The following is a 27,702-nucleotide window of genomic DNA, read 5'->3' on the forward strand; positions in this document are numbered from 1 at the left end:
CAAGATTCTGTCTAAAAAAAAAAAAGTTAAGATGGTAAACTTTATGTTAAGTGTATTTTACCACAATTTTTAAAAATTGAATTAAGCTATATACTGAAAAGGTACATCACATACCTAAGAAAAACAATCCAGAGAAGCCATAACAAGACATATTCTAGTAAAATTATTAAAGAAGAAAGGATAATGGGACCACAAAATCATAAGAGACTTCCAGCACTATTTGTTATGCTTCAATCCTTTAGAGGGAAACAACTGTACCATGAAGCACATAAGAAAAGAGTTATATTTTTCATCATAAGAGGTGCATAAATGAGGATTTGTTATATTATCCTCTATACTTGTCTATACACTTGTAATATTTGATCATACATTCCCACAAACGATTCAGGGAACCTACTGGCTCTGTTAAATTAAACTAAATTTGGGCTGAGGAGGTGCTTGTGTAATGAACTGCAACTTAACTTAGTATGCAAACTAATGGAAAGCCTAACTCAGGAGGATACTTTGGGAACAAATTGCTGAGTCTCAGGCAATCATAGCAGCTGAGCTCCAGTTAACTGCAGGCAGCAGGACAACTGTTCCAATCCTGTTCATGTAAGACGAACACTGAGCCATTAACCATCAGCTGTCTCTCTACCTCACTTCTGTTTCTGTACCTCACTTCCCTGCTATCCACAAATGCTTTTAGACCATGTTGCAGCCCTGGCGTTCTCTGAACCTGTCCCTGGTTCTGAGGGCTGCCTGATTCTAGAATCACAAATAAAAGGCAATTAAAATCTGCAAAACTAGATTTGTTACACATTTTTTTTTTTTTGAGACGGAGTCTCGCTCTGTAGCCCAGGCTGGAGTGCAGTGGTGTGATATCCACTCACTGCAAGCTCTGCCTCCCAGGTTCACACCATTCTCCTGCCTTAGCCTCCCGAGTAGCTGGGACTACAGGCGCCCACCACCACACCTGGCTAATTTTTTTGTATTTTTAGTAGAGACGGGGTTTCACCGTGTTAGCTAGGATGGTCTCAATCTCCTAACCTCGTGATCCGCCCGCCTCGGCCTCCCAAAGTGCTGGGATTACAGGCATGAGCCACTGTGCCCGGCCTCATTCATCTTTTAGCAGTTTCCATAATTCAAGAGTTCAAAGACTAGTGCTGTTGTTGGGGCAAAGCTTGAGCCAGGAGCTCAATATCACCTAGTCCCAATTCTTCTTCACCCTCTGCTCTGCCAAGTTCATCCCTGGACTCCTCACAGAACCCCTCAGGCTCTCCTATGACCATGATTAAATGTCTATAGCAGTCCCAGCCTAAATCCTCATACCAGAGTAAGCAAGGGCATTGCTTCTAGAAACTCCCATTCAGGCTCCTGGAACTCCCTCTCTCAGGCTGACTGAAATTGGCTCCTGAAACAATTCCTGTGTCAAGACAGTGAGATTCAATGATTCAGAGTCAGAGTGAGTTGGGGTGGAGTCAACCCCAAGAATGGAAAAGGGAAACTGAGGTGAATGAAGGAGAAATGGATTCTGTGAGGCACCCACAACAAGGACAGCAGAGACCACAGTTCTGGTGGCTGTTTCTTATCCTCCAGACACTGTCCTTCTGCTGAGCTCCTTCAAACCCTCCAGACATGATCAGACTCATCTGGACTTACTGTGGGGACATATCTAGGCCCCGACTCTGTCAAATATGTATAGTGACTTCCATCTAAAAGGCACAAGGTTCTTTACAGATAGGACAACCTTGATAGCACTCATCTGAGAAAGAGAACAAATTAGAAATAACCATCCTTCACTTCCTAACACTCACAAAAAAAAAACAAACCTAAGGGAAAGCAAGTGCATATTAAAACAGAGTTGATCGCCAGTGAGCAAGTCCTACCAAAGATGGCAGAGAAGCTGAAAAGGTCCTCTAGGAACTCACCCAATAAATGCTCATTTATTCCATTTATTGCAAAGCCAAGAATTGTAAATAATTTAACTCACTTAGGAAAGGATCTTCTCCATTATTTCATCTGAATGTTAACTGATCTTGATGTTCTGAAGTCTGACAGTTACCAAAGCGAGTAAAAATCCTCATGTTTTCCATGCTAGGAAAATCATTAATAGTTTATCCAAACTGAAACTTTCTTGGCAACTGCTGCTTCCTTGTTCTTGCCATAAATTAACTGTTTTTAAAAAGCTAAAATCTAAAGAATTTCCAGGACCTTAAAACCATTAGAATATAAAGACACTCTAATTTAAATTAAAATTCATAACCAAAAGTTAACTCACCTAAACACAATGTTTCCTTGCGTCATTTATCTTCTTTGAAGCCCAATCAATAACAGATTCATTCATTCACTCATGCAGCAAACATTTAGTAAGTGCTCTAAATATGCCTGAAGGGACCTCACACATCATCTTTCCTGAGCTCTTCCTTTACAGATTAGGAGACTAAGGTCAAAGAGAGCAAGTGATCTGCCCACAGTCACACAGCAAATATGAGAATCCATGGGTGCGATCAGATTTCCTCACCTCTGGCCTGACATGTTATCCACCCTGCCATGTTTCCTTGGCTACAGCAGGCCAATGATGTAATCGGCCTCCAGCAGAGAACACTACTGTAATAAATATCAATAGCTGTCAAATTTATGGCCACGCAACATGGTTTGAACACCCTTCCTACAACTGGAAGATCTCCCATATGAGTTCCTTCTCCTGAAATGTAGAGGTAAAAGCTCATCCAATCCTCCCTGCAGCTAGAGCTCAGGCATATGGCTTGGCTTTGCCAATCAGGGGAGCAGTGTGACGTAGTGGTCACAAGCAGGGTAGGCAGCAGTGGCAAAGCTTCTAGTGTTTGACCTGCAGGGAGCTGGCACTTCCGTGCTGAGCGATGGTCACAGAGCTGTCTTCACTTGTCACTGCCCATTGGTGAGATTTGGGCACTGATCCTGGCTATATAGAATTCTGTGAAACTGGCTAAAATGGACTCTGGGGTGGGGGTTGCATCTAAGAACCCTGACCTCTGTGCTTCATTATTACATGCTCAATACATATGCCTGGAGCTATATACAAAATAAAGGGAGCCTCTGCTCAAAACTTCACTGTGCATCATAAGATACCAGTTCTCATCTATCTATCTGAGTCTTAAGACTTTTTAAAAAATAAATGGTTCTTTTCTATTAAAAAATAAGACAATGATGGGACGACTTCACTTTTAACAATATATGCTGAATTATCAAATGCCTATTTAAAAAAAAAAAAGATCAAGAAGGTGGCAGAGCAAATCCCAGTATCAAAATACTCCTTCACCAAAATCCAACAGCAAAGCAAAGCCGGTCCTCGTGGCTTTTTGGAAGCAAGAAGCAAGGGAGAAGCAAGTAAACAAAACCCTGAACCATTTCCCTAACAGCTCCCATCTTAAAGAATAACAGAAGGGAAAGAGCTGAAGGCAGCCTCCAGAGAATAAGCAGCATTTTCCCCAAAACCTTCATGTCATCTATTTTTTCCAGAGATGGAAAAAATGCTGTGACTCCCTGCTGGAAGAAAAGCAAGAAACGCTTCCCTGTGGTTACAGATGGTAAATGCTTAAACGTGACAATGTCAAAGGAACAGTCTCCTAAATTGGACAGCATGGAGTGGGAAATGGAAAGACACATAAGGGCCTTCCTTTCCTCTCCCCATCTTGATGAGCAGTCCTCAAGATATGGCCTAAAATTCATAAACCTAGAAACAGAGGCGGCCTGGGATTTAAAATGAAAATGTAGCCAACAACAAAACAAAAAAACTCGGGAGACAGAAGGGGAAATGTGATAATTTTTTCATTTTTCATAGCAAGTGAACAATAGATATAATTTAAGAGTTGCTAAATCAAGAAACAGAAGGTTATACATAACAAATATACAGAGTTATATGAGTAACCACTGGAAAAACTAAAAGTAGACTCTAAACCGTCCAAAGCACCAGAAGGGAAACAGTACACGCACACACTCAAATAACAAAAAGGAAAGCAGGGCACCAGAGTGTACATCTGTAGTCCCAGCTATTCGGGAGGCCAAGGTGGGAGGATCACTTGAGCCCAGGAGTTCAAGGCCAGCCTGGGCAACATAACAAGACCCCATCTCTAAAAATAATAATAATAACAAAAAACGAGGAAAATTGGCAACAGAAAAAAACCCCACAAACTAGATTATAAAGAATTAGGACTTAAAATATCTGTGATAACAATAGATGCAGATGAGAGAAATTATTATTATTATTGGAAAATGATATGTTACACGTCTAGAAAACAAGAGAATCCAATTTTTAAATTATTAGAAAGAATTAGAGTAGTTAGCAAGTTGACTGTTTGCAGAATTTTAAAGTACCTTTTTCCTATAAACAAGCAAAACCATTGAGAAAACAGCTGAAAAGACCCCACTCACAGTAACTCCTGAAAAGAACGGCACATCTGAACCAGATGTGGGCAGAACCTACATGAAGAAAACTGGAAAGTTCTCCAATGAGGCAAAAAGGAGAAATTAAAAGTAGCACCATGTGCTTGGATTGGAATGTTTCATACTGTAAACTTGGCCGGGTGTGGTGGCTCACGCCTGTAATCCCAACACTTTGGGAGGCCGAGGCGGGCAGATCGTTTGAGGCCAGGAGTTCGAGACCAGCCTAGCCAACATGGCGAAACCCCGTCTCTACTAAAAATACAAAAATTAGCCACTTATGGTGGCACATGTCTGTAATCCCAGCTGCTTGGGAGGCTGAGGCATGAAAATTGCTTGAACCCAGGAGGCAGAGGTTGCAGTGAGCTGAGATCGCACCACTGTACTCCAGCCTGGGCAACAGAGCAAGACTCTGTCAAAAACAAAAACAAAAACAAAAAAACAAAAAAACCTGTAAAGTTGTTAATTCTCCCTAAATCAATTCATAAATTTACTGCAAACCAATTAAAATACCAGGAGAATTTGGGAACTTACTTTGGAACTCAGCAAAATGATACTAATAGTAATCTGAAAAAAAAATACACGAGAATTACCAGGTGTGGCTGTTTGTATTTTCCACATGCTTTTCTGCAGTGTGACCCTTGCCTTCCTCCCATCAAGAGGTAAGGCCTATGTCCCCTCCCCTTAAATGCTGGCAGGTCTGTGACTGCTTCAGCCAACTGAGTACAGAGGAAATGGCCCCATGAGACTTGTGAGCCTAGGCTGGAAAAAGCCAGCAGTTTCCACCTAGTGTTCTTGGGATACTAGCTCTGGGGGAAGCAGCCATCATGTAGGAAGTCCAACTACCCTGAGACCACAGTGCTGGAGGAGCTACAAGTATACATGTGGCTGAGGCCCCAGCTGCCAGCAGGCCACAACTGCCAGCCATGTGAGTGGGACGTCTGGGATGTCCCACCCTGTCGAGTCCTCAGATGAGTTACAACCCCAGCTGATATCCAACACAATCACATGAGACCTCAAGCAAGAATCACCCAGCAGAGCCGTTCCAAATTCCTCACCAACAAGATCATAAACAAAATAAAACACCTGTTTTAAACTGCTAAGTTTGAGGATAACTTGTGATGTCACAACAGTAACTGGAATTCCATTTAAAAGGAAGGAAGGGGGCCGTGCACGGTGGCTCATGCCTGTGATCCCAGCACTTTGGGAGACCGAGGCGGGCAGATCACAAGGTCAGGAGTTTGAGACCAGCCTGATCAACATGTTGAAACCCCGTCTCTACTAAAAATACAAAAGTTAGCTGCGTGTGGTGGCGCGTTGCCTGTAATCCCAGGTACAGGCTGAGGCAAGAGAATTGCTTGAACCCAGGAGGCAGAAGGTTGCAGTGAGCCAAGATCACACCACTGCACTCCAGCCTGGGCGACAGAGCAAGACTCCGTCTCAAAAAAAAAAAAAAAAAAAAAAAGGAAGGAAGTGAGGAAGGTAAGGAAGGAAGGAAAGGATGGAGGGAGGAAGGGAGGGAGAGAGGGAGGAAAGGAGGGAAGGAAGGAAAGAAAGGGGAGGGAAGGGGGAAGGAGAGCCGAAGGGGATTGGCCCTATCACATTTAACAACATAATGAATCAAAATCCATTCATAAATTCATTGAACAAATATTGAAGATCTACAGGTCCACCACAAGCTAGGCATTAGAGAGACACTGTGTTGTGCAAAATCTTTGTCTTTATGGGATTTAGATTTTAGTGAAAAAGACAAATTTCAGATAGTATTAAGTGTGCTGAAGGAAAATAAAAATCAGGATAAGAGAAAGTGCTCCTTAAAATAGAGTGCTCAGAGAGGCCTCTTGGAGGAGGTGGCTGTGGCGCTGAGCCAGGGAAGGGCCCGGGTATTCTCACCTACTGCTGTGGGGTTTGCAAACGGTTCAGCCTGTCCTTGGGGCAATTTGAAAAATCTATTTCCATCTAAAAGGCATGGACCTCTTGACCTAGAAACCTCTTGGCTAAGAAATTACCCCATGAACATTCTTACACACGTTAGCAATACTTCCAAGTATGTTATGACAAAAATGAGATACACAAAAATGTCAGCTCAATGGGAGCTTATTAAATAAATTACATTATAGTCATTCAATAGAGCACCATAAGACTTTTTAAAAATTACATGAGCTATATCCACTGACAAACAGCTACATGAGACACTGTTAGGTGACAATAAGAAAGGCTGGAACTGTGTGCACAGTATCTCCTCTTCTGACTCAGAGAGAGAGAAGGAACCGGGGAAGAGGGAAGGATACTCATCTATGATCTGGAAGAAATCCCCCTTTCCTCGGGGAACACCTCTGGGGAGAGGAGAGAGATTTGGGTTTTTCATTTGGTACCTCTCCGTAGCACCTGAATTTTCTAACAAGATGCTGTACAAGTTTCACTTTTGTCCTTTCAATGCCCGCTAGGGTTACCTGGACCATGAGTCAGTGTTTGACAGCTTCTCCCCAAAGAAAGAACTGGGGCTACTAGACCGGACAAGGTTGGTTTTCTCTTTTGGTACTCTGTATTTCCAAAAATAACTGAATGGTATTTTTTTAAATAAAATAATTTGAAAGAATAAAGCCCTATAACAACAAAGTATTAAACTGTGTTAAAATATTTCCATTCTATTGTAATTATAAGAAAGCCTGCATGGTCCCACGGCAGCAGCCACCGTGACGAGCAGCACTCTCTGTAAACGCAGCCCTTCCACACTGCTCAGGGTGACCCACCCCAGTGAGCTGGCTACTTGCATATTCCCAGATCCCCCACCTGCACCAGGCAGGCATATGCCAGATCAGCTCAGAACCAGAAAAGACGGGCACCAGGAAGAAAGGCACCAAGCCCTCCCTAACTCCCCTCTGAGAGTTGCATCCTTCTTTCCTACCTCTTTCCTCTTTACAGAGCCCACTGTGCTCTGGGTCCCCCATGACCTGGGGGTCAGAGTCAGACACACTCCTGCGCACAAATGGAACCATTCGTTCTTCACCACCACCTGTGCCCACACCCCTGTCAAAGCTCCCCCGCACCCACCTCTGAATCTCCCGCATGGGTAGGACAGCTTCTTCCCGAAGAAGGGAAATTCCTGGCCAGGCACGGTGCTCACGCTTGTAATCCCAACACTTTGAAAGGCCAAGGCAGGTGGGTCGCTTGAGCCCAGGAGTTTGAGACCAGTCTGGGCAACATAACGAGACCTCCTCTCTACAAAAATTAAAATTAAAAAATTAGCCGGGAGTGGTGGCATGCCAGTAGCCCCAGCTACTTGGGAGACTGAGGTGGGAGGATCGTTTGAGCCCATAACATTGAGGCTGCAGTGAGCCGTGATCCTGCCACTACACTCCAGCCTGGGCTGTAGAGAGAGACCCTGTTGGAAGGATCTCTCCAACAGTTATCTCCTGGATAACTGCAATGGGTAAAGTGACAACTTTCTCTAGCTCTCCTAAGCCACAGTGCAGTATGGTTTGGAAACAGCAATAAGTCAATCCCCCTTTTCACAAATGATCAAATGAGGCTCAGAGAGGTTAAGGAATTAGGCAGTCATTCTTCAGTCATTCTACAAACTTTTCTTCAACACCCACCTGTGCCAGTGGATGCCTGTCCCTCATAAAATACCCCCCTCCCCAAAGATCTGGGGGTGGGATTTCTTGCTCCTGGAAACAAGAAGAGTAGGGGAAAAAGGAGAGAAAGAGGTGTGAGGGCACTCAGAGAGGAGCAGCCTGTCATCATGTGATCACTGCCCACGCTGCCTAGCAGGCCTCTGAAGCCACCCCATGGGAGAATGGCTCTGCTGTTTCCCACGCCTGGGGTCTCCCTCTCCCACTCCAGCATCCTAGCCCACCAGGTAGGATGAGTGATGCTACATGGACTTCCAAACATGCTTAACCTCTGCAGACCATGGCACAGGCCCGAAGCTGGCCCGCAGCACCCAGGCTCAGTACATGCCCGCCCTCTTCACGACCTCCCAGACCAGCCCGGCCGGTCACCCATCTTCTGCACACATCCCTCCCCAACCTCCCCTCAAATGCTTCGCCCAGGTGGGGCTTCCCAGGCAATCTCCAATCTACGGCTGACCTTGAACAACCCAGGTTTGAATTGTATAGGTGCATTTATACATGGATTTTTTTCAGTCAAAGTTACACCGAGTGTGCCAGCCTCTCCTGACTCCCCTCCCACCTCCTCCTCCACTTCCTGCACCTCCTCCTCTACCTCCTCCACCTCTTCCACCTCTTCAACCTCCTCCACCTCCTCATCCTCCACCACCACCTCATCTACCTCCTCCTCCACCTCCTCCACCTCCTGCTCCACCTCCTCCTCCACCTTGTCCTCCACCTTCTCCACCTCCTCCTCCTCCTCCTCCTCCTTCACCTCCTCCACCTCCTTCACTTCCTCCACCTCCTCCTCCACCTCCTCCATTTCCTCCACCTCGTCCTCCACCTCCTCCATCTCATCCTCCACCTCCTCCTCCTCTACCTCCTGCTCCACCTCCTCCACTTCTTCCACCTCTTCCATCTCCTCCTTCCTCCACCTCCTCATCTACCTCCTCCTCCACCTCCTCCTCCTCCATCTCCTCTTCCACCTCCTCCTCCTCCACTTCCACCTCTTCCTTCATCTCCTCCACCTCTTCCTCCTTTACCTCCTCCTCCACCTTCTCCACTTCCTCCACCTCATCCTCCACCTCCTCCACCTCCTTCTCCACCTCCTCCTCCACCTCCTCCTCCACCTCTTCTTCCACCTCCTCCACCTGCTCCACCTCATCCTCCACCTCCTCCTCCACCTCCTCCTCCACTTCCTTCACCTCCTCCACCTCCACCTCATCCTCCATCTCCTCCTCCACCTCCTCCTCCACCTCCTTTACCTCCTCCTCCACCTCATCTACCTCCTCCTCCACCTCCTCTTCCACCTCCTCCTTCATCTCCTCTTCCAGACCTCCTTTACCTCCTCCTCCACCTCCTCCACCTCGTCCTCCACTTCCACCATCTCCTCCTCCCCCTTGTCCTCCACCTCCTCCTCCACCTCCTCCACCCTCTTCCACCTCCTCCACCTCCTCCACCTTGTCTTCCACCCCCTCCTCCACCTCCTCCACCTGGTCCTCCACCTCCTCCTCCACCTCCTCCTCCCTCTTCCACCTCCTCCTCCACCTCCTCCTCCCTCTTCCACCTCCTCCAACTCTTCCCCCGCCTCCTCCACCTCTTCCTTCTCTGCCACCCTGACACAGCAAAACTAAGTCCTCCTCTTCCTCCTCCTCAGCCCACTCAATGGGAAGATGACAAAGATGAAGATCTTTATGATGATCCACCTCCACTTAATGAATAGTAAATACATTTTCTCTTCCCTATGATTTTCTTAATGATATTTGCTTTCCTCCAGCTTACTTTATGGTAAGAATACAGCATATAACGCATATACAAAAGATGTATTAATCATCTATTTACATTTCCAGTCAATATGAGGCTATTAGTAGTTACGTTTTGGGGGAGTCAAAAGTTACACATGGATTTTCAACTGCAGAGGGAGTCAGTGCCCCTAACCCTGTACTGTTCAAGGGTCAGCTACACAAAATGAGGACAAGACGTAGTACCCATTCCTCAGTACTGCTAGGCTTAAATAAGTTGATATGAAACACTGTTAGAATCGCGTCTGGCAAAAAGGTAAGCACTCATTAGTTCTTGTGATCGATCCAGTTACAGTTTCACATACAGATGACTGTACCCACCCACCAGCACTCACCAGAGGGGGCCCTTGGATCTAAACAGTGTGGAAGCCACGCCTGTTCCCCTCACCTCACACAGGCCTGTGTGCAAGGTGACTGAGCCCCCCTGGATTTCTGACTAATCATCTTTGGACCACCAGCAGGTAAACAACTCTCCCCTCCTGTGTCCCCAGAATGCCTCAGCAGCATTAGTTTCCTATTGCTGCTGTAACAAATTGCCACAAACCTGGTGACTTACAGCAACACATAGCTATCATCCTACATTCTGGAGGTCAGAGGTGCAAATCAGTCTCACTGGGCTAAATTCAAGGGGTCACAAGCCTCGATCCTCCTGGGGGCTCCAGGGGAGAATCTGCTTCCCTGCCTTTCCGGGCTTCCAGAGGCCACCTGCCTTCCTTGGCTCATAACTCTCTTCCTCACATCATTCCAGTCGCTGCGTTCATCATCCCACCTCCTACTACTGACTCAGATCTTCTGTCTCCCTCTCAGGAGGACCCCTGTGATTACACAGGGCCTGCCTACATAATCCAGCATAGTCTCCCTCTCTCAAGATCCTTAACCAAATCACATCCGCAAACTCCCTTTTTGCCATGTGAGACACAGATTCACAGCTTCTAGGGATTAGGATGTGGACTCCTCTGGGGGACCACAATTCCACCTACCACATTGACCTAACCCATATTCAACCTATCCAGCTTTGCTAGCTCTTAGACTTTGGGTTAGGCCCAATACCTGGTCCACAAAACTGGAACTGAATATGACATTTCACATTTGCATCATAAAGACTCTCCGGATGCTGTGTGAAGGGGAAATTGAGAGGACAAGAGCAGAAGTGGAGAAGCCACTTACGGGGCTACCAGAATAATCTGGGTAAGAGAGACACAGCAGGCAGAAGTCTGTATTTTTGAAGAAGAATCAGTAGGATGACAAGAGGCTACGTTAGGAAGGACCACTGGTGTCTGGTTGGAGGAACTGGGTGAATGGTGGTTCCACTCCTTGAAAACAGAGCAGAAGACACTTATTTGGAGGGGAAATGAGCAACGTGGTTGGGGATCTCCTGAATTTTAAGTGTCTATGACTTGTCCAAGTGCAGATGTAAAGTCAGCAATAGGGTTTGTCAGGAGGAGAGAGGTAACAGCTTCAAATGCAGAGACCTATGTGAGTGACAGAAGTGTCCAGTGGGGCAGAGAGAGAGGAGTCTGGGCCCAGGAATGTCCTCCTGCTGACCAGCTGCAGTGAAGCACCGCTGGCCCCATCTCTCAGTGTCAGCCCTGCCCTTGCTGTGTCCACTGCCAGGGTGTCCCTTGCAGGGGACTGAGTCAGTCAGAGACTGACTGCTAATCAGTCTCTGAGACTGTGAGCTGCTCCCTTGGAGTTCTCCTGCTGATGGAGTTCATTTGGGTGGAAGAGGAGAGAAAGATGGCCATTGAGAGTTATGAATCAAAGTTAAGATCAGTTACTGGCAGAGGAAAGAGAGAGAAGAGTCTCAACTCAGCACATGAAGAAGAGAGGCTTTAGAGTGATAAGATGAGCTGCACCTAGGAACTTCCAGAGTCTACAAGTTCCAACAGCTAAAGCAAAAAATGGGATAAAAAACCAGGTGACAAAAGGCTACCTGCAGAAATATAGATGAACCCTGGGCCTCCAGACCCCTATGTCTCACGCCAGCACTTACAGCACTAGTATCATTCTCAGGCAGAGGAAAAAAGAACGCTGCACTCCCCAAAGAAATGAGCCATTGGCCTCTTCTGCTTTCAAACTGGGAAGTCATGCCCCCCAGAGCAGACACTCTTCATATTAGCTAAGAAATGGCAGGAGGGGCAGCTCATCTATGCCCAGCCCAAGCATCCAAAGGTGAGGCCGCCAGCTGACATGCTCTGCCCACATCCAGACAGAGCTAGGCCACACCCTCATTTGATGGGGAGGTCAGGGACACAGAAGAAAACATGCCAAGCACCTTTAATCAACCCTATAAACATCAAAGGACAACCAAGGGCCACCAAACTGTTAAGGAAAACCAAAACTAGCAAAGACAAAGATTTAGAGCAATACACAGAAAAACTGACTCTGGAGCAAACTAGAAAACTTATCTTACTTAATTCCAATTAGTACCCTCAGGTAGAAATGAAAAAAATATGCAACCAAAAGATAAGACAAATACTAAGAAAAAGTAGCAGGAAATATAAATGAGAATAAAAAATGCATAAAATAACAAGTTAGTCTCACCTGTTCTGTTGCAACCCTGTGCTAAGTTTCCAGAAGGCTTAGAACCACCACTCAGATCTTCAGCCAAACCAGGATGAAATGTAACAACTAGCAACTAATGTCAACCCATGCTTGGGTCCAAGACTGACCAGGGAGCAAACTGCACGGTCAGATTGTTTATACAAAATGTTCAGCATAATGGTCTGCACCTGGTTCTCTGAGTTTTTGTTACTGAACTCGTCATGCATCCTGGTTCTAGATACCTGACCAAAAGGGTAGGAAAGACTCCTCCTCCGATGAGCCTGTTGCCCCCAAGGCCAAGAGTCTCGCCAGTATCTTAATGATTCACAATCTGAAGACAAAGTGCATCCTGTGTGACAGAGAAAGGCCTCTGGGAGCAGCACATGGGTGGGCTGGACCTCTCTAGTACTGCCCTGTGTGACCTTCCTCCTCCTGCCCTGCACCATTTCCCTTTCTGAAAGACTTAGGGTCAGGCAAAGTGGCTCACGCCTGTAATCCCAACACTTTGGGAGGCTGAGGTGGGAGGGTTGCTTGAGGCCAGGAGTTTGAGACCAGCCTGGTCAACACAGAAAAAAACCCATCTCTACAAAAAAATTAAAAATTAGCTGGGCATGCTCCTGAGTGCCTGTAGTCCCAGCTACTCGGGAAGATCGCTTGAGCCTAGGAGTCTGAAGCTATAGTGAAATGTGATCATACCACTGTACTCCAGCCTGGGTGACACAGCGAGACCCCAACTCTTAAAAAAAAGAAAGCCTTACCCAAGTATACCCTGGGGAGTCTCAGAGTCCTTCCAACTGTCCAACCCTGTGTCACTGATGTACTTAATGGGTACAATGTTCAGTAGTTGGGTGACGGATACCCTAAAAGCCCTGACTTCACCACTATACGATCTGTGCATGCAACAAAATTATACTTCTACCCCATAAATCTATACAACTGAAAGTAAATAAATAAAAATTAAAATTAAATAGGTGGTCCAGAAGATGGAATTAAAGAAATCTCCTGGATTATAAAGCAAAAAGCACAGCAGTGGAAACTGTGACAGAGAAGTTAAGACACCTGGAAGATCAACACAGAAAGTCAGACACCTGGCCAGGCACAGTGGCTCACACCTGTAATCCCAGCACTTTGGGAGGCCTGAGGCCAGGAGATCAAGACCATCCTGGCCAACATGGTGAAACTCCATCTCTACTAAAATACAAAAAATTAGCCAGGCATGGTGGTGGGCACCTGTAGTCCCAGCTACTCAGGAGGCTGAGGCAGGGGAATCGCTTGAACCCAGGAGGCAGAGGTATCAGTGAGCCGAGAGAGATTGTGCCACTGCACTCCAGCCTGGTGACAGAGTGAGACTCTGTCTCAAAAAACAGCAACAACAACAAAAAAGTCAGACACCTAACTAACAGGAGTTCCATAAAAGAGAAACGAGAGTTGAGGAAATACTCAAGGTACAAAATTTTCAGCATTAAAGAAAGGACACATTGAGCAGCTAAGACCCATCACTAAGTTCTGCAAAATATCAGAAAACCAAGAACAAAGAGTAGACCCTAGCAGCTTCCAGAAAAGCAGGTTAGGTTACCAGCAAAAGAAGATGAACCAGATTAGCATTAGATGCTTCTTCAGTGATGTCGGTTATGAAGACAATGGTGTGCTTGCCACCAAAGAAGTAACAACAGAGGGTTGAAATATTTAACTCTGAGGAATAGGGAGGGCAGGAGCTGAGGAGTAGGTTTTGCCTTTCATTCTGTACCTTTCCATACTGTCTGAATGTTTATTTCCATGAACATATATTGCTGTCATCATCATCATCATCACCATCATAAAGCACACACATATATATGGTTTTATGCACAGATACATACATACATATTTTAATATGTATATGTATGTTTTATGATGGTGATGATGATGCTAACAGTAATATGTGAAAACAATCAGTAATATATGAAAAGAAAAATTAGTTATATATGAAAAAGATAACAGAATATATGAAAAGTACATTACATAATATATAATGTACATTATATATAATATACATTACTATATATATACACACACACACAGACACACACATACAGCACTAGTATGCATTCTCAGGCAGAAGAAAAAGAATGCTGCACTCCCCAAAGAAACGAGCCATCGGCCTCTTCTGCTTTCAAACTGAGAAGTCATGCCCCAGAGCAGACACTCTTCATATTAGCCCAAGATATGGCAGGAGAGGCAGCTCACCTATGCCCAGCCCAGGCATCCAAAGGAGAGGCCGCCAGCTGACATGCTCTGCCCACACCCACACATCATATATATATATATATATATATATATATATATATATATATATATATATATATGAGATGCTGACATGCTCTGCCCACATCCACACATCATTAAACTCTCTCAGATGTCACCCCACTCACCAAGAGGCATGCATCTGGGCCACTGGGAGCAACCATAGGTAGAACTTTTGAAGTCACTGGGCAGGTGCCTTGTTCAGGGGGTTTCAAAGGTTTTTGTTTTCTTTTTTTTTATTGTTGTTGTTATTGATGATATGGCAATAAAGCAATAAAGTATCATGAAATGTATATACAATTATATGTATACTTTTTAAACACATTTTCTTTTTTCCAAAGAGAAAGCCAATCTTGAGGAGCAGCTATTGACCATGTTATGACAGACTCACAGCCCTGTTAACCTGCTCACATTTCTTAGGTGTTACTTCCTCTTCTGGAAGAGTCCGCTCTGGGGTGTCTCATACCCTCTCAAGGCACCAAAGACAGGGGCAGGCCCAGAGAGGGGACCTGGGTGTCACCAATGCTGGATTTAATGAATTGGCAGGTGCAAAGCAGATGCTATGTTCCTCTGGTTTTTTCTGACACTGGGTCAGAAATCAGTTTCAAAAAACATAGTATCCCTTTGCAAATGGTAGAAAAGAACTCGGGTATAATTGAAAAAAAATGTGTTTTTTTAAAAAAAATCAAGAGACTGATGAGGATATGCTCATTGTGGCTAAGTTGCTTATTAACATGTTAAGTAGGTATCATTATCATAATCCTTTCAAATTCTGCTAAGGGTTCCAAAAATGTCTTTCAAAATCACTATCCCTATTCACTATCAAAGCCATTATCTATAATTTCTCATTACAGATGAGAAGCCAGCACATCTCTTATAATTAGTTAACTTCGAGGTTTACTTTTCAAATAAAAATTTGCTTTTTCATGAAGTCCCACATGTTCTCTGTTTTCTCTGCAAAAGAGTGAGCTTAAACTTTAAGGATTTATTTTAGAACAAATAACTTGAATGTTTATGTAATAATTATGTCATAGGCTTTAGTAGCTGGGATGCAAAAGAAGTAGTTTGTTTACATTTATTATGCCCTAAATACTAGACTCACCAACACCCCTTCCTCCCCCACAAATGCCAGTGTTTTAACATCCTCCATTCCTGTGGGCTGCCTACATCACCCTCCATCTCACTGTACCATGTCCTTCAGGTAAATCATGACACTTTTATCAGCAGTTGGAAGTGGAGATAAGAGCAGTCCAAGCTTATAAATTGAAACTATAATTCCAAAACATGGTATCAAAAATGGGGACACGTTGGTCAAAGTGTGCACATTTTCAGTTAAAAGATGAATCCGTACTGGGTTTCTAATGTACAGCCTGTCAAGTACAGTTAATACTATTGTCTTGTATACTTGAAGTCTGTTAAGGGAGTAGGTTGTAAATGTTCACACACACACATAGAGGTAACTATGTCAGGTGATGGATATGTTAATTAGCTTGATTGTGGGAATCATTACACAGGTATACTTACATCAAAACACCATACTGTATACCTTAAGGATGACAAATTTTTTATTTGTCAATCATCATACCTCAATAAAACTGAGGAAAGGCCGGGCACAGTGGCTCACACCTGTAATCCCAGTGCTTTGGGAGGCCGAGGTGGGCGGATCACAAGGTCAGGAGTTTGAGACCAGCCTGGCCAACATGGTGAAACCCCATCTCTACAAAAATACAAAAATTAACCGAGCATGATGGCATCTAGCTACTTGGGAGGCTGAGACAGGAGAATCGCTTGAACCCGGGAGGCGGAGGTTGCAGTGAGCAGAGACCACAACACTGCACTCCAGCTGGGGTGACAGAGTGAAACTCTGTCTCAAAAAAAAAAAAAAAAAAACTGGGGAAAAAAAATTAAAATGCCTAAATGCAGGAATAGAATTCAGGTAGGCCTGAAGCTCGGGGACGCTCAGGGACAGTGGGCCTGGGAACCGCACCTGCACTGCACCTGGCCAACACACAGGCAGGCATATAGCCAGAGCTCCAGAAAAGCTCAGAGAAGCCACTGCATATCCCACCTCTGCCACAAAGGCAGAGTAGGCTTCTCAAAGGCCCTGAGAGGACCCCCTCCCCTCATCAGGCGATTCTCCAGCAGCACCTGCCTATGGGGAACCAAGGAGGGTGAGGTCCTAGGGACTCAGAGGAAGCCATGTTCTAGCCTTTGCTGTCTGTCAACATCCTTCCTTCCATGACTGTCATCCTGAGAAGAGCTCTGTGATGACAAAAAAAAAAAAAAAACATGTGGTTTAAACTCACTATCAAACGTGGAAACAACAGAGTCTGAAGAAACCATCCTAGGTTTTATAATTTCTTTACTCTTCAATAAAACTATCGGATATGGTACTTTTGACCTTTTCAAAATTCCAGTTTGAAATTCCCCCAAATAAAAAGGTGAAATACAAAGGAAAAAAAAATCTCTTTCACACACTCAAATTACGTAGACCCCGGTATAATGCTCAAGGTCCGTTTTCTTTTGAAGAATTATTTTTAAATGAACCAGGCCAGGGATTCTTCCTGTGGGGTTACAGAGTAGAAGATGACAAGGTGGGAGGGAGGGTGAAAGCATAAAGAAACCATTTGGCTTGAGCAAGGGGGATTGTGATCACAGCTGTCATTTAGTCTGGTATACTAACAGAAAACACAGATTTAAATAGATTGTTAAAGAGGAAAGCGTAACCACTAGAAGAACGGAGACACACAGGAGAGAGTGGTTGGAGTTCATGAATACACATTTTTTAAAAGAAGACACACGAATGGCAAACAGGTATATGAAAAAATGCTCACCATCACTAATCATCAGGGAAATGCAAGTCTAAACCACAATGAGATATCATCTCACACCTGTTACAATGGCTATTCTCACAATGACAAAAGACAGCAAGTGTTGGCAAAGATATGGAGAAAGGGGAACAATTTCTCTGCTGGTGGGAAGGTAAGTTAGTACAGCCATTATGGAAAACAGTATGAAAGCTCCTTTAAAACTTAAAAACAGAACTATCCCATGTAGCAATTCCACCTTTGGGTATATATCCAAAGGAAATGAAACCAGTATGAATGAAGAGATATCTGCACCCCCATGTTCTAAAATGAATTCATAAATCCATACATATATACATACATACATAGGAGAGAATGGAAAAGCTCTTCCTACAGTAGAATAACAATTAATAAATGTAGAAGGAATGGGCCGGGTGTGGTGGCTCATGCCTGTAATCCCCGCACTTTGCGAGGCCGAGGCAGGCCGATCACGAGATCAGGAGATCGAGACCATCCTGGCTAACACGGTGAAACCCCATCTCTACTAAAAATACAAAAGAATTAGCCGGGCATGGTGGCGGGTGCCTATAGTCCCAGCTACTCGGGAGGCTGAGACAGGAGAATGGCGTGAACCCAGCAGGCAGAGCTTGCAGTGAGCTGAGATTACGCCACTGCACTCCAGCCTGGGCAACAGAGCGAGACTCCATCTCAAAATTATAATAATAAATAAATAAATAAATAAATAAATAAATGTACAAGGAATGGAAACAGAAAATTATGACTTGGCAATCATCGTAGAGAAGGCTGGTTTGGGTGGCAATCATCAACGGATGTGAAGTTGAAAGATAGAGGTTTGACCAGCAACAGGATATTGGCATAATCTGAGACTTCCTTACACAAATTATAATTAAAGGGGAAATGGTGAATTTAAAATGATAACACCTGGCGGACAGCAATAATGTTAGGTGATCAAGGTGAATATCGCCAATGGTGGGAAGGGCTGACATCAACGCCTCCTGATGCGATGCACTGAGAAAAGCATGGCATCATCTTTGGGATTGTCCTGCCAAGAATGCATGAGCCGAGTCTGGCCATGAGGATAAATCAGATGGATCCAGGTTCAGGGTCATCCTACAGAATGCAAGGCCTGTGCCCTTCAAAACTGTGGAAAACGTGAAACAGAGAGGAAGGCTGAGGAGAGTGAAGACACACAAGGAATGCTCATGTTCCTGGGTAGGACCCTGGGCCAGAGAGGAAAAAGAAACACTACTTGGTCAGGTGATGAAATTGGAATGGGGTCTACAGATTGGATAACAATGTTCTTCCAATGTTGTTTTCCTAATTTGGAGAGGTTTATGATAAGTACATAAAGAGCATCTATGAGTGGTGAGAATATACACTGAGTTTTTTAGGGGTGAAGTAACATCACGTCCACAGCTTTCTCCCAAAACACTGAGAAAAAGACTAATGATAATTGAGAAATTTTTTACCTTGAGAAAGACAATGTGCACAAGCTCAAGCCATGGGGTAAATGCAATAACATGTTTACAATTCAGGAATTTAAGAGAAGAGACACAGGAATTCTTGGTTCTGTTCTGTAACTTTTCTATAAGTTAGAAATTATTTTAAAAAATTTCCAGAAAACAATATTAAGATAGAGTTTCATTGTTTATTAGCATAGAATTTGGCTATGAGCATTCCAGTGTACTATATCTTCAAATGACTAGGACTTTTTACCTGATGCCCAAGGGAGGGTTCTGTCTATGTGTGTGTTTTGTTGTTATTTTTTTTTGGTGTTTTTGTTTTGTTTTTGTTTTTGTTTTTGAGATAGGGTCTCTCGCTGTCACCCAGACTGGAGTGCAGTGGTGCAATCGAAGCTCACTGTAGCCTCAACCTCCCAGACTCAGGTGATCCTCCCACCTCAGCCTCCCGAGTAGCTGGAACTACAGCTGTGTGCTACCATGCCCAGCTAATTTTTTGTATTTTCAGTAGAAACAGGGTTTTGCCACGTTGTCCAGGCTGGTCTTCAACTCCTGACTCATGTGATCCACCCGCGTCAGCCTCCCAAAGTGCTGAGATTACAGGTGTGAGCCACCACGCCCTGTCAGGTTTTTCTCCTTATCTTTAAAATCCATTATTTTACAGGGAAACATGTCAATGCTGATTATTCTCCATTGATTTTTCCCAGTTACACAATGTAACCTTTCAAATCTTCTTTTATTTTAGGAAGGTTTTCTTGCATTATAGTTCTAAATATTTATGCTATTCTATTGCTTTGTTTTTCTGTCCCGGGACACTAATTATACATATATTGGACCTCCTTTGCCTGTGTCCTACATTCCTTTAATTCACTATATCACCTTCTTTTTTTAATTATTTTTCTCCTTTTCACCCTCTATTTTTATTTCTGTGCTTCCTAAGAATATCTATTTGCTCCCATGTTCCTTCTAATTAAGTCTTCATTTTTGAAACTCATTTTTCCAAATTCTTTTCTGACATCTGTCTGTTCTCCTTTCATAATTTCCTGTCATCTAGCCATATCTTTTGTAGTTTTTACAATTTCTGATTCAGGATGGGAGCAGTGGCTCGTGCCTATAATCCAAGCACTTTGGGAGGCCGAGGCTGGTGGACCATCTGAGGTCAGCAGTTGAAGACTGGCCTGCTAACATGGCAAAACCACGTCTCTATTAAAAATACAAAAATTAGCTGGGTGTGGTGGAAAGCACCTGTAATCCCAGCTACTCAGGAGGCTGAGGCTGAGGCAGGAGAATCGCTTGAACCCGGGAGGCTGAGGATGTAGTGAGCCAAGATTGCTTCATTGCACTCCAGCCTGAGCAACACAGCGAGACTCTGTCTCAAGAATAAAAATAAATAAATAAATAAATAAGTAAAATAAAGTTTCTGATTCATACTACTCTTAGGAAACTTTATTTTCTTTTAGTTTATATTGAAATATTAATTTATAATTTTTCTGGTGTGCTCTCATTTTCAGTAGTACCATTATGTTCATTTTCATCATGTTTTCACTGAATAAATGTTGCATGAGGTTGGATCGTATTCCTTTTTTGTTGTCCATGATTAAATGAGGTGGATTTTCCTGATCTATTAGGAGGAAGTTCCCAATAGATCAGGAAAGTTCCTAATAAAGGGATGGACTAGGATACCTTTCCCATTTGGCTCTACTGATCTGTGAAAGACTCAAAATAGGAATTCTCCAGGTACCCACTTGTTTCCCAGCATCAAGTCCAGAACCTTTGTAAAGCTCAGAAAGATCTCTTGCCTCTAGTCCTTTACTCCAGCTCTAGAACTTTGAAGTCCTTCTTTTCCAAGACTATATGCTCTCAGCTTTTGATGTTATCTTTCACTGTTAAAGCAGTTTTTGAGATCTTTTTCTCTGGGGGTCCCCTTCCATATCTCCACCATCTGAACCTATTTTCTCTCGCCATCTGTCTTCTGCTTAACTTGGTGTATGTTTCCAGTAACTTCTGCTCAAGGTGAGGTGCTGTCCTTTTAGAAGGGAGGACTTACTGTACGTTTCTAAGATTCTCCAAGGCCTCTGCCACCACATCGATGCTGATTCTCCCAGGTCCACACACAGTTGGTTGCTCTCACCTGTTGCCAGAAGCCTGGGAGCCCCTTTCCAGTTTTGCCAGTTGCTCTCAGGTCTGCCCACCAGACTTCCATCCTACTTTAAAGGGTGAGCAGCTCATGGTAGTTTTTGGGTTCCACCACCTGTCAATAGTTTCTTTCATTTCCCATCACTCCCCTGAGGCCACTGCGGCTCTTCTCCAGGTCCTTCTGATGCTGGTGGTTTGGCCACACCCACCCAGTCCTGGGAATAAAGGGGTGGGGAGAGAGTCCCCATCACTTTTGTTGACATATCCTCTTTGAGCTTTATCTATGGCTGTCTTGCTGATTGGTTTAGCTTCCAGGAGGAGTTCAGGGGAGACTGAAAAACTACTTTGCCACCATGAATACATCCCCATAAAACATGTTCTGAAGGGCATAAAACAAGGAACAAAGAAATGAAGAGACATACTCTGTTTCTGAATTGGAAGATTTAATATGATAAAACTGTCAGTACTCCCAAAATTGATGCACTATATTAAAAGTTTTAAAGTTTTCTATCTGGCAAGACACCAAAAATTAAGCAAAATGAGAAAATATTTGCAACACATAATAAAGTATCCATGGAAATTCAGATCCAATGAAATATCTTTCTGCTTCTATCAAATTAATAAAAATGCTCAGCCTTGCTAATATCCCACGCTGCAAGAGGACAGGAAAAGGGGCACACACTGTAGGCTTCTGTGGGTGGATGTGCCTACATTCTTTTGTGAAAATTAATCCAGAAATAGCTAACAAAACTCCCAATTTGAATACTCGTCGGCTAGCAATTCCACTTTGGGGAATCTATCCTCAAAAAAAAAAAGCAGTGGCATCTCAGGCTGGATAAGCAGCACTGTTTGTAGACACATAGAACTGGTAGAGATTATTCCCAGCAGGAGAATAACTGAATACCTTGTAATAATTCATACTTTGGACTACTCCACAGCCATTAAAGATAATGTGTTAAAAAATAATAATAACGAGTTATGGCTGGGAATATTCGTTATACATTAAATTTTAAAAAGAAGTTACAGAGTAATATGGCTGGTATAATGTCATTTTTGTAAATTGTTTTTAAAAAGAAAAGAAACATTTTCCGGCCGGGTGCAGTGGCTCATGCCTGTAATCTCAGCACTTTGGGAGGCCGAGGCAGGCGGATCACGAGGTCAGGAGATCGAGACCATCCTGGCTAACACGGGGAAACTCCATCTCTACTAAAAATACAAAATTAGCAGGGTGTGGTGGCAGGCGCCTGTAGTCCCAGCTACTCGGGAGGCTGAGGCAGGAGAATGGCATGAACCCGGGAGGCGGAGTTTGCAGTGAGCCGAGATCACGCCACTGCACTCCAGCCTGGGCGATAGAGCGAGGCTCTGTCTCAAAAAAAAAAAAGAAAGAAAAGAAACATTTTCCATACATATATATACAAATCCTAATACATTTTATGATTGTAAAGGGAAGCATGGAAGGATTGCATTAAACAACACTGGTAATGTTGGTGGTCTATGGGTAAAGAATTGGGGTAGGCGAAAGCTATACATTGTGTGTATGTGTGTGTGTATATATATTTTTTGTTTGTTTGTTTGTTTGTTTGTTTGCTGAGACAGAGTCTTACTCCATCGCCCAGGCTGGAGTGCAGTGGCGCGATCTCACTCACTGCAAGCTCCGCCTCCTGGGTTCACGCTATTCTCCTGCCTCAGCCTCCCGAGTAGCTGGGACTACAGGCACCTGCCACCACGCCCAGCTAGTTTTTTGTATTTTTTTTTTTAGTAGAGACGGGGTTTCACCATGTTGGCCAGGATGGTCTCGATCTCCTGACCTCGTGATCCACCTGCCTCGGCCTCCCAAAGTGCTGGGATTACAAGCGCGACCCACCGCACCCAACCTATTTTTTTTGAGATGGAGTTCCACTCTTGTCCCCCAGGCTGGAGTGCAGTGGAGTGATCTTGGCTCACTGCAACCTCCGCCTCCTGGGCTCAAGCAATTCTCCTGCCTCAGCCTCCCAAGTACCTGGGATTACAGGCGCCCACCATCACACCTGGCTATTTTTTGTATTTTTAGTAGAGACAGGGTTTCGCCATGTTGGCCAGGCTGGTCTCCAACTCCTGACTTCCAGTGGTCCACCCGCCTCTGTCTCCCAAAGTGTTGGGATTACAGGCATGAGCCACCGTGCCCAGTCACTTTTTTATTTTCAGTTATTTTTACTTTTTATATATTAATTTCAGAGTATGAAAAAAATCCAGTGGAGTCGCTTTTTAAAGGAAAAATACACACACACACACACACACACACACAGAGTCAGCTCCCAATGGCTATGTCTTTACCAACATATGTAACTGGTAATGTGGATAACTCACAATGTAGCTGTTTGTCCCTGAGTTCTGGGCATTAATAAAATCTCCAAGAAAAATAACAAACTACTCTATTAAAGGATAACTATTCAAGACCTCCATCCAGCTCTCTTAGTCTTCTAAACTATGAACACAGCTCATTACCTCTCAAAATGGGCAGGACATCTATCCACAAGGGAACTGATCCATCTGCTGACTCACTGGCTGGCACAGCCCGGCACAGGAAAACCACCTGCAGGGGGTCCTCAAACAATGGAAACTGCACAGCTCTGTATTCGTCACAGACCTCCGGCCAGGCCTCACACCCACCCCTGTCTCCAACCTTGCCGAGTCCTCCCCTTTCAACCTTAAACTTCTTCAACTTGGCCCAGTGGAACGGCTCCTTAAATTTCTCTTGTATCTTCACCTTTCCAGGCATGTTTTATGCTTTTCCTAAGAAAGAGAGAGCCTCCTTGCTAAAGTGGACCCCTTTACCCGCACGCTTTATTTCATCCCCTTCTGCCTAATCGTTAGCAGGAGTTTGGCCTCTACAAAGTCAGAGCAACTAAGTTCAAAGCTACTTCATAGCTGAGTGACCTTGGGTAAGTCACTCATCCCTCTTCCCCTTAGTTTACTCAGCAGAAGCACCAAGATTTCTTGAGGCTTTGGCTTGGAACAGAGTCAGGCTCAGTTCTGCTGTGTTCCACTGGCTAAGGCAAATCAGAGGCCCAGTCCAAACTCAGGGAGAGGGAACCACACAAAACCCTGAGCACCAGCAGGCAGAGGCCACCAGAGTAACAGGCTATTACACATACAATAAGTAAGTGCTCACTAAGCATGGGCTGTCTGTCTTAGCTAATAATTTTGTTTCTTAAATCCAGGAGAGTTGTTTCTACAATGGGTTTTCACCATGTGCAAACCACAGAGAGGGCCTAGAAAGCCACATGTTGCTAAAGAGCACATAGGTCTCATTTTAGAAGATTTAGAGAAACCAGAGGGCAGCCCTAAGCCCCACAGTGTGGATTTCTGTATGAAGCCAGCCCAGCCATCCCAGCTGCCATTCCTAAATGACGAACAACCTTGGCAAGGCAGTTGCACCAATCTCAGAGGGCAGGCATATATATGGCAATGGGTCAGTGTTCCCCACTCACAACCATGTTAACATGCAAACCTGTCTCAACACAGCAGGAACCAATCATCATTTCTGCAAAGTGTTGTAGACAACAGGTGAAAAATGGTATACACTGTACCGTACTGAAAGAACTTTCAAGGTGCTTGCAGCAAAGTAAGTTTGAAGACAGAAAATAAGCCCATGAAAAAACAGACAGGAGGGTGGGAGATGGAGGACCCAGGACAGAAGTCATCTTATAATCTCCAAAATGTAAGCAGAGTGTGCTGTGTTCGTTGTTGATCCCCAGACCCTAGAGTAATGTCCATACATAGGAGAACTGTGTGGAATTACTCAGAATCATAGGAAGTTAGAACTAACAGGTTATAGCTCGGGCACAGTGGCTCAAGCTTGTAATCTCAGTGCTTTGGGAGGCTGAGGCAGGAGTATCCCTTGAGATAAGGAGTTTGAGTTTGAATCCAGCCTGGGCAACATAATGAGACCCCATCTCTTAAAAAAAAATGTTTTTAGTATTAGCCAGGCATGGTGGTACACACCTGTAGTCCTAGCTACTTGCAAGGCAGAGGCAGGAGGATCGCTTCAGCCCAGGAGTTCCAGGCTGCCGTGAGCTCTGATAGTGTCACTGCACTCCAGCCTGGGCAAAAGAGCGAGATCCTGCCTCTTAAGGCAAAAAAAAAAAAAAAAGAATAGGTTAGAGCTGTTGAAGAGAATAACACTGCAAAAGCAAACTGAATTAACTGTTTTACACATTTATTTAACTCTTTAAACTAAAATATAGGGGATGATGTGCATTTTTCACATAAATAAGCTTTTCTACTGTGTCCAATTAATGTTTTCCCTTTTAGGTTTATTATTAAAAGGCAGTTCTCTCTCCACACCCTTGGGAACCCAAGGCTAAACCAGGAAGGGCGGGCTCAGGGAGGAGCCAGGAAGTGGAGCTAATTCACCAGTCTGCCACCTGTAGGCTGGTTCCAGCAGACTTAAACCTCAGTGCCCGCTAGACAGACATGAAAACAATGCATATTAAATAATGGTAAAAACTGAGCAATAGATGTGTGAAAACTATATAGAGAGGGGCATTTAAATCATGGCTCCCGTGTGCTTGCCTCCAACCTCCTCTCTTTTCTTTGAATAATCCCAGCTATGACCACACAGTCTGTTGTTCCTATTCAGCTCTCCAAGGCTCACCCTTGATCTAAAATACGCTTTGAAAATTAATACTCCCATTAGGATGAACAACCACACCTGTATCGATCGAGGTGTTCCAGAGGCAATTTTGCTCAGATCTTACGGTAAAAGGCATGCAATGAACTTAAAAAACAAAGACCATTATGAAATAAACAAACAAATAAGCAAAGCTGGACGAATTTTTCAAATTTTAAAACTCAAGAACAAATAGCAAACATTAGTTTTAAAGGATTGGTTTGGATTTCTGTTGACGGAAGTAAAACATACTGAGTGTACAAGCCTATGCGATGTATTTCAGCACGATCCACCAAATGCAGTTACAGATGTCAAGAGTTCTCAGAACAAGTGCCTCTCTTCATAAATATCTGCTCTGCATATACATTTCTCCCATTCCCATAACGTCCATTCTTTGTTAATATAGGAAAAAAACCAACTTTCATCAAAATGCTACAAAACGCCAAAAATTAACTCTTGGGGACAGTCACTTTAAAACAGACGTCTTTCTTCTATGGAGATTTGCTCACCACTGGCTTCTCTGATTTGGTGGTCAAGAGTCTGAAAATCGGTCATCCTTAAGGTCTGGAGCTCAGAAAGCACGCCGCCCCCCCCCTTGCCTGCCCCCTGCCCCAGGACGCCGGATGCGGGTCGCCTGCCCAGTCCCGTCGCCCACAAACCACGCCGTTCTGGGCTGACGCGGGAAACCAGAAGTCCCCGAAGCCAAGTCAGCGAGCGGCCACAGGGGCCGCCCCGCCAATCCCCGGTATCCGTGCTGACCCAAAACCCGACGGGAGGCGCCCCTCCCCCGCCCCCCCCACCCCACCCCCACCCACCCTCCACCCCCCACCCCCCGGCCAGGGCCGCCGCGAAGGCGAGAGGCGCGCCCACACGCTGCTCCGCTCCGGGTTCGGATCCCACCTCCTCGCCTCGGCCGCGGCCGCTCGGATGGCGAGGTGGTGTCCCGGGCGCGCGCGGTCCCCGGCGCTCCCTCCGGCCGCTGCGGGCTCGGAGGACGGCGGGGCGCCTGGCTGCTGTTTCCTCCAAGAAAAGTAACTCCGGGAATCAGCGCAATAGGAGCGGGAACGCGATGCTCCGAGAGCGGCGAGCCGGGCCCTGGAGTTATTCTGCTCGGAGTTTCGAACTGCGCCCCGCGCTGCAGCTACTCGGCCCCGGCGTTGGCCCCCGGAACTTGCCGCCCGCGGTGGCGTCCCGGCGGCCGCAGCGCCTAGCGCCCCCGGCCCGCGCAGTCCCCGGGGCCCGTCCCCGCCTGGTCGCGGACACTCACCGAGAAGCCTGCCCAGAAGGGGCAGGAGTGGCGGACGCGGGCCGAGGTGGTGAGCGCCAGCGCGGCGAAGCTGACTGCCACGATGAGGCATCCGAGCGCCATCTGCGTGGCCCCGAGCGCCAGCACGATGCGGGAGCGGCCCGGGCACTCGCGCAGGCGGGACAGGCTGCGGGGCAGCGCGGCGGGACGCGGCGCTCGGGGGCCGCCGGCCGGAGGCATCGCGCCAGGCGCCCGCACGCCTCGACCGCTCCCGCCCGGCCCGGCGCGCGCCGCCGCCGCCTCTCCTCACAGAGGGTCCGAGGCAAGTTGCGCCGGGTGCAGGGACGGCCTCCCAGCCGGCTGCCGGGGCTGCGGCGGCTGCGGCGGCCGCGCGCCGGGAGCGGGCCGGGCCGGGGGAGCCTGGCGCCCGCAGCCCCCGCCGGTGCCCGCGCCCATGCCGCCGCCGCCGCGCCGCCCGCCCGCCGGCCGCGCCGCGCTGCGCCCTCCCCCGCCCGCCCCGCGCGCTCCCCGGCCCGAGCGCGGGCGCGAGCCGCCGCCGCTGCTGCTGCCGTACCGGGCGCGAGCCGCTACCGTCCCCGGGCGCGAGCCCCGCCGCCGTGCGCTGGGCCCCAGCTGGGGCGGGAGCGGGAGCCGGGAGCCGGGAGAGGGGCGGGGAAGGCGCAGGTGCGGTCCTGGCGGCCCAGCCTCGGCGCTCACGCCTCGCGCCCTGGCGGCTGCAG

General features: G+C 45.9%; 1 protein-coding gene across 6 annotated transcripts in view; it reads right to left on the reverse strand.

Moving 5' to 3' along the window:
• The window catches only part of ENTREP2 (endosomal transmembrane epsin interactor 2), a 461,731-nt gene extending 434,264 nt beyond the window's left edge, over nt 1-27,467 (reverse strand). For 2 of the 6 annotated variants that reach the window (XM_055363975.2, XM_055363973.2), the window contains exon 1: nt 26,984-27,439. In XM_055363975.2, coding sequence (XP_055219950.1) covers nt 26,984-27,202 — 219 coding nt within the window. In that variant the 5' untranslated portion in view covers nt 27,203-27,439. Of the gene's footprint in view, nt 1-26,983 lie in introns of all 6 variants that reach the window. The other 4 variants (XM_055363972.2, XM_055363978.2, XM_055363974.2 and 1 more) reach the window with 3 other exon arrangements.
• Nucleotides 27,468-27,702: the final 235 nt, after the last annotated feature.

The sequence above is a fragment of the Gorilla gorilla genome, chromosome 16 (assembly GCF_029281585.2).
Source record: "Gorilla gorilla gorilla isolate KB3781 chromosome 16, NHGRI_mGorGor1-v2.1_pri, whole genome shotgun sequence".
In the NCBI taxonomy this organism is placed as follows: domain Eukaryota; kingdom Metazoa; phylum Chordata; class Mammalia; order Primates; family Hominidae; genus Gorilla; species Gorilla gorilla.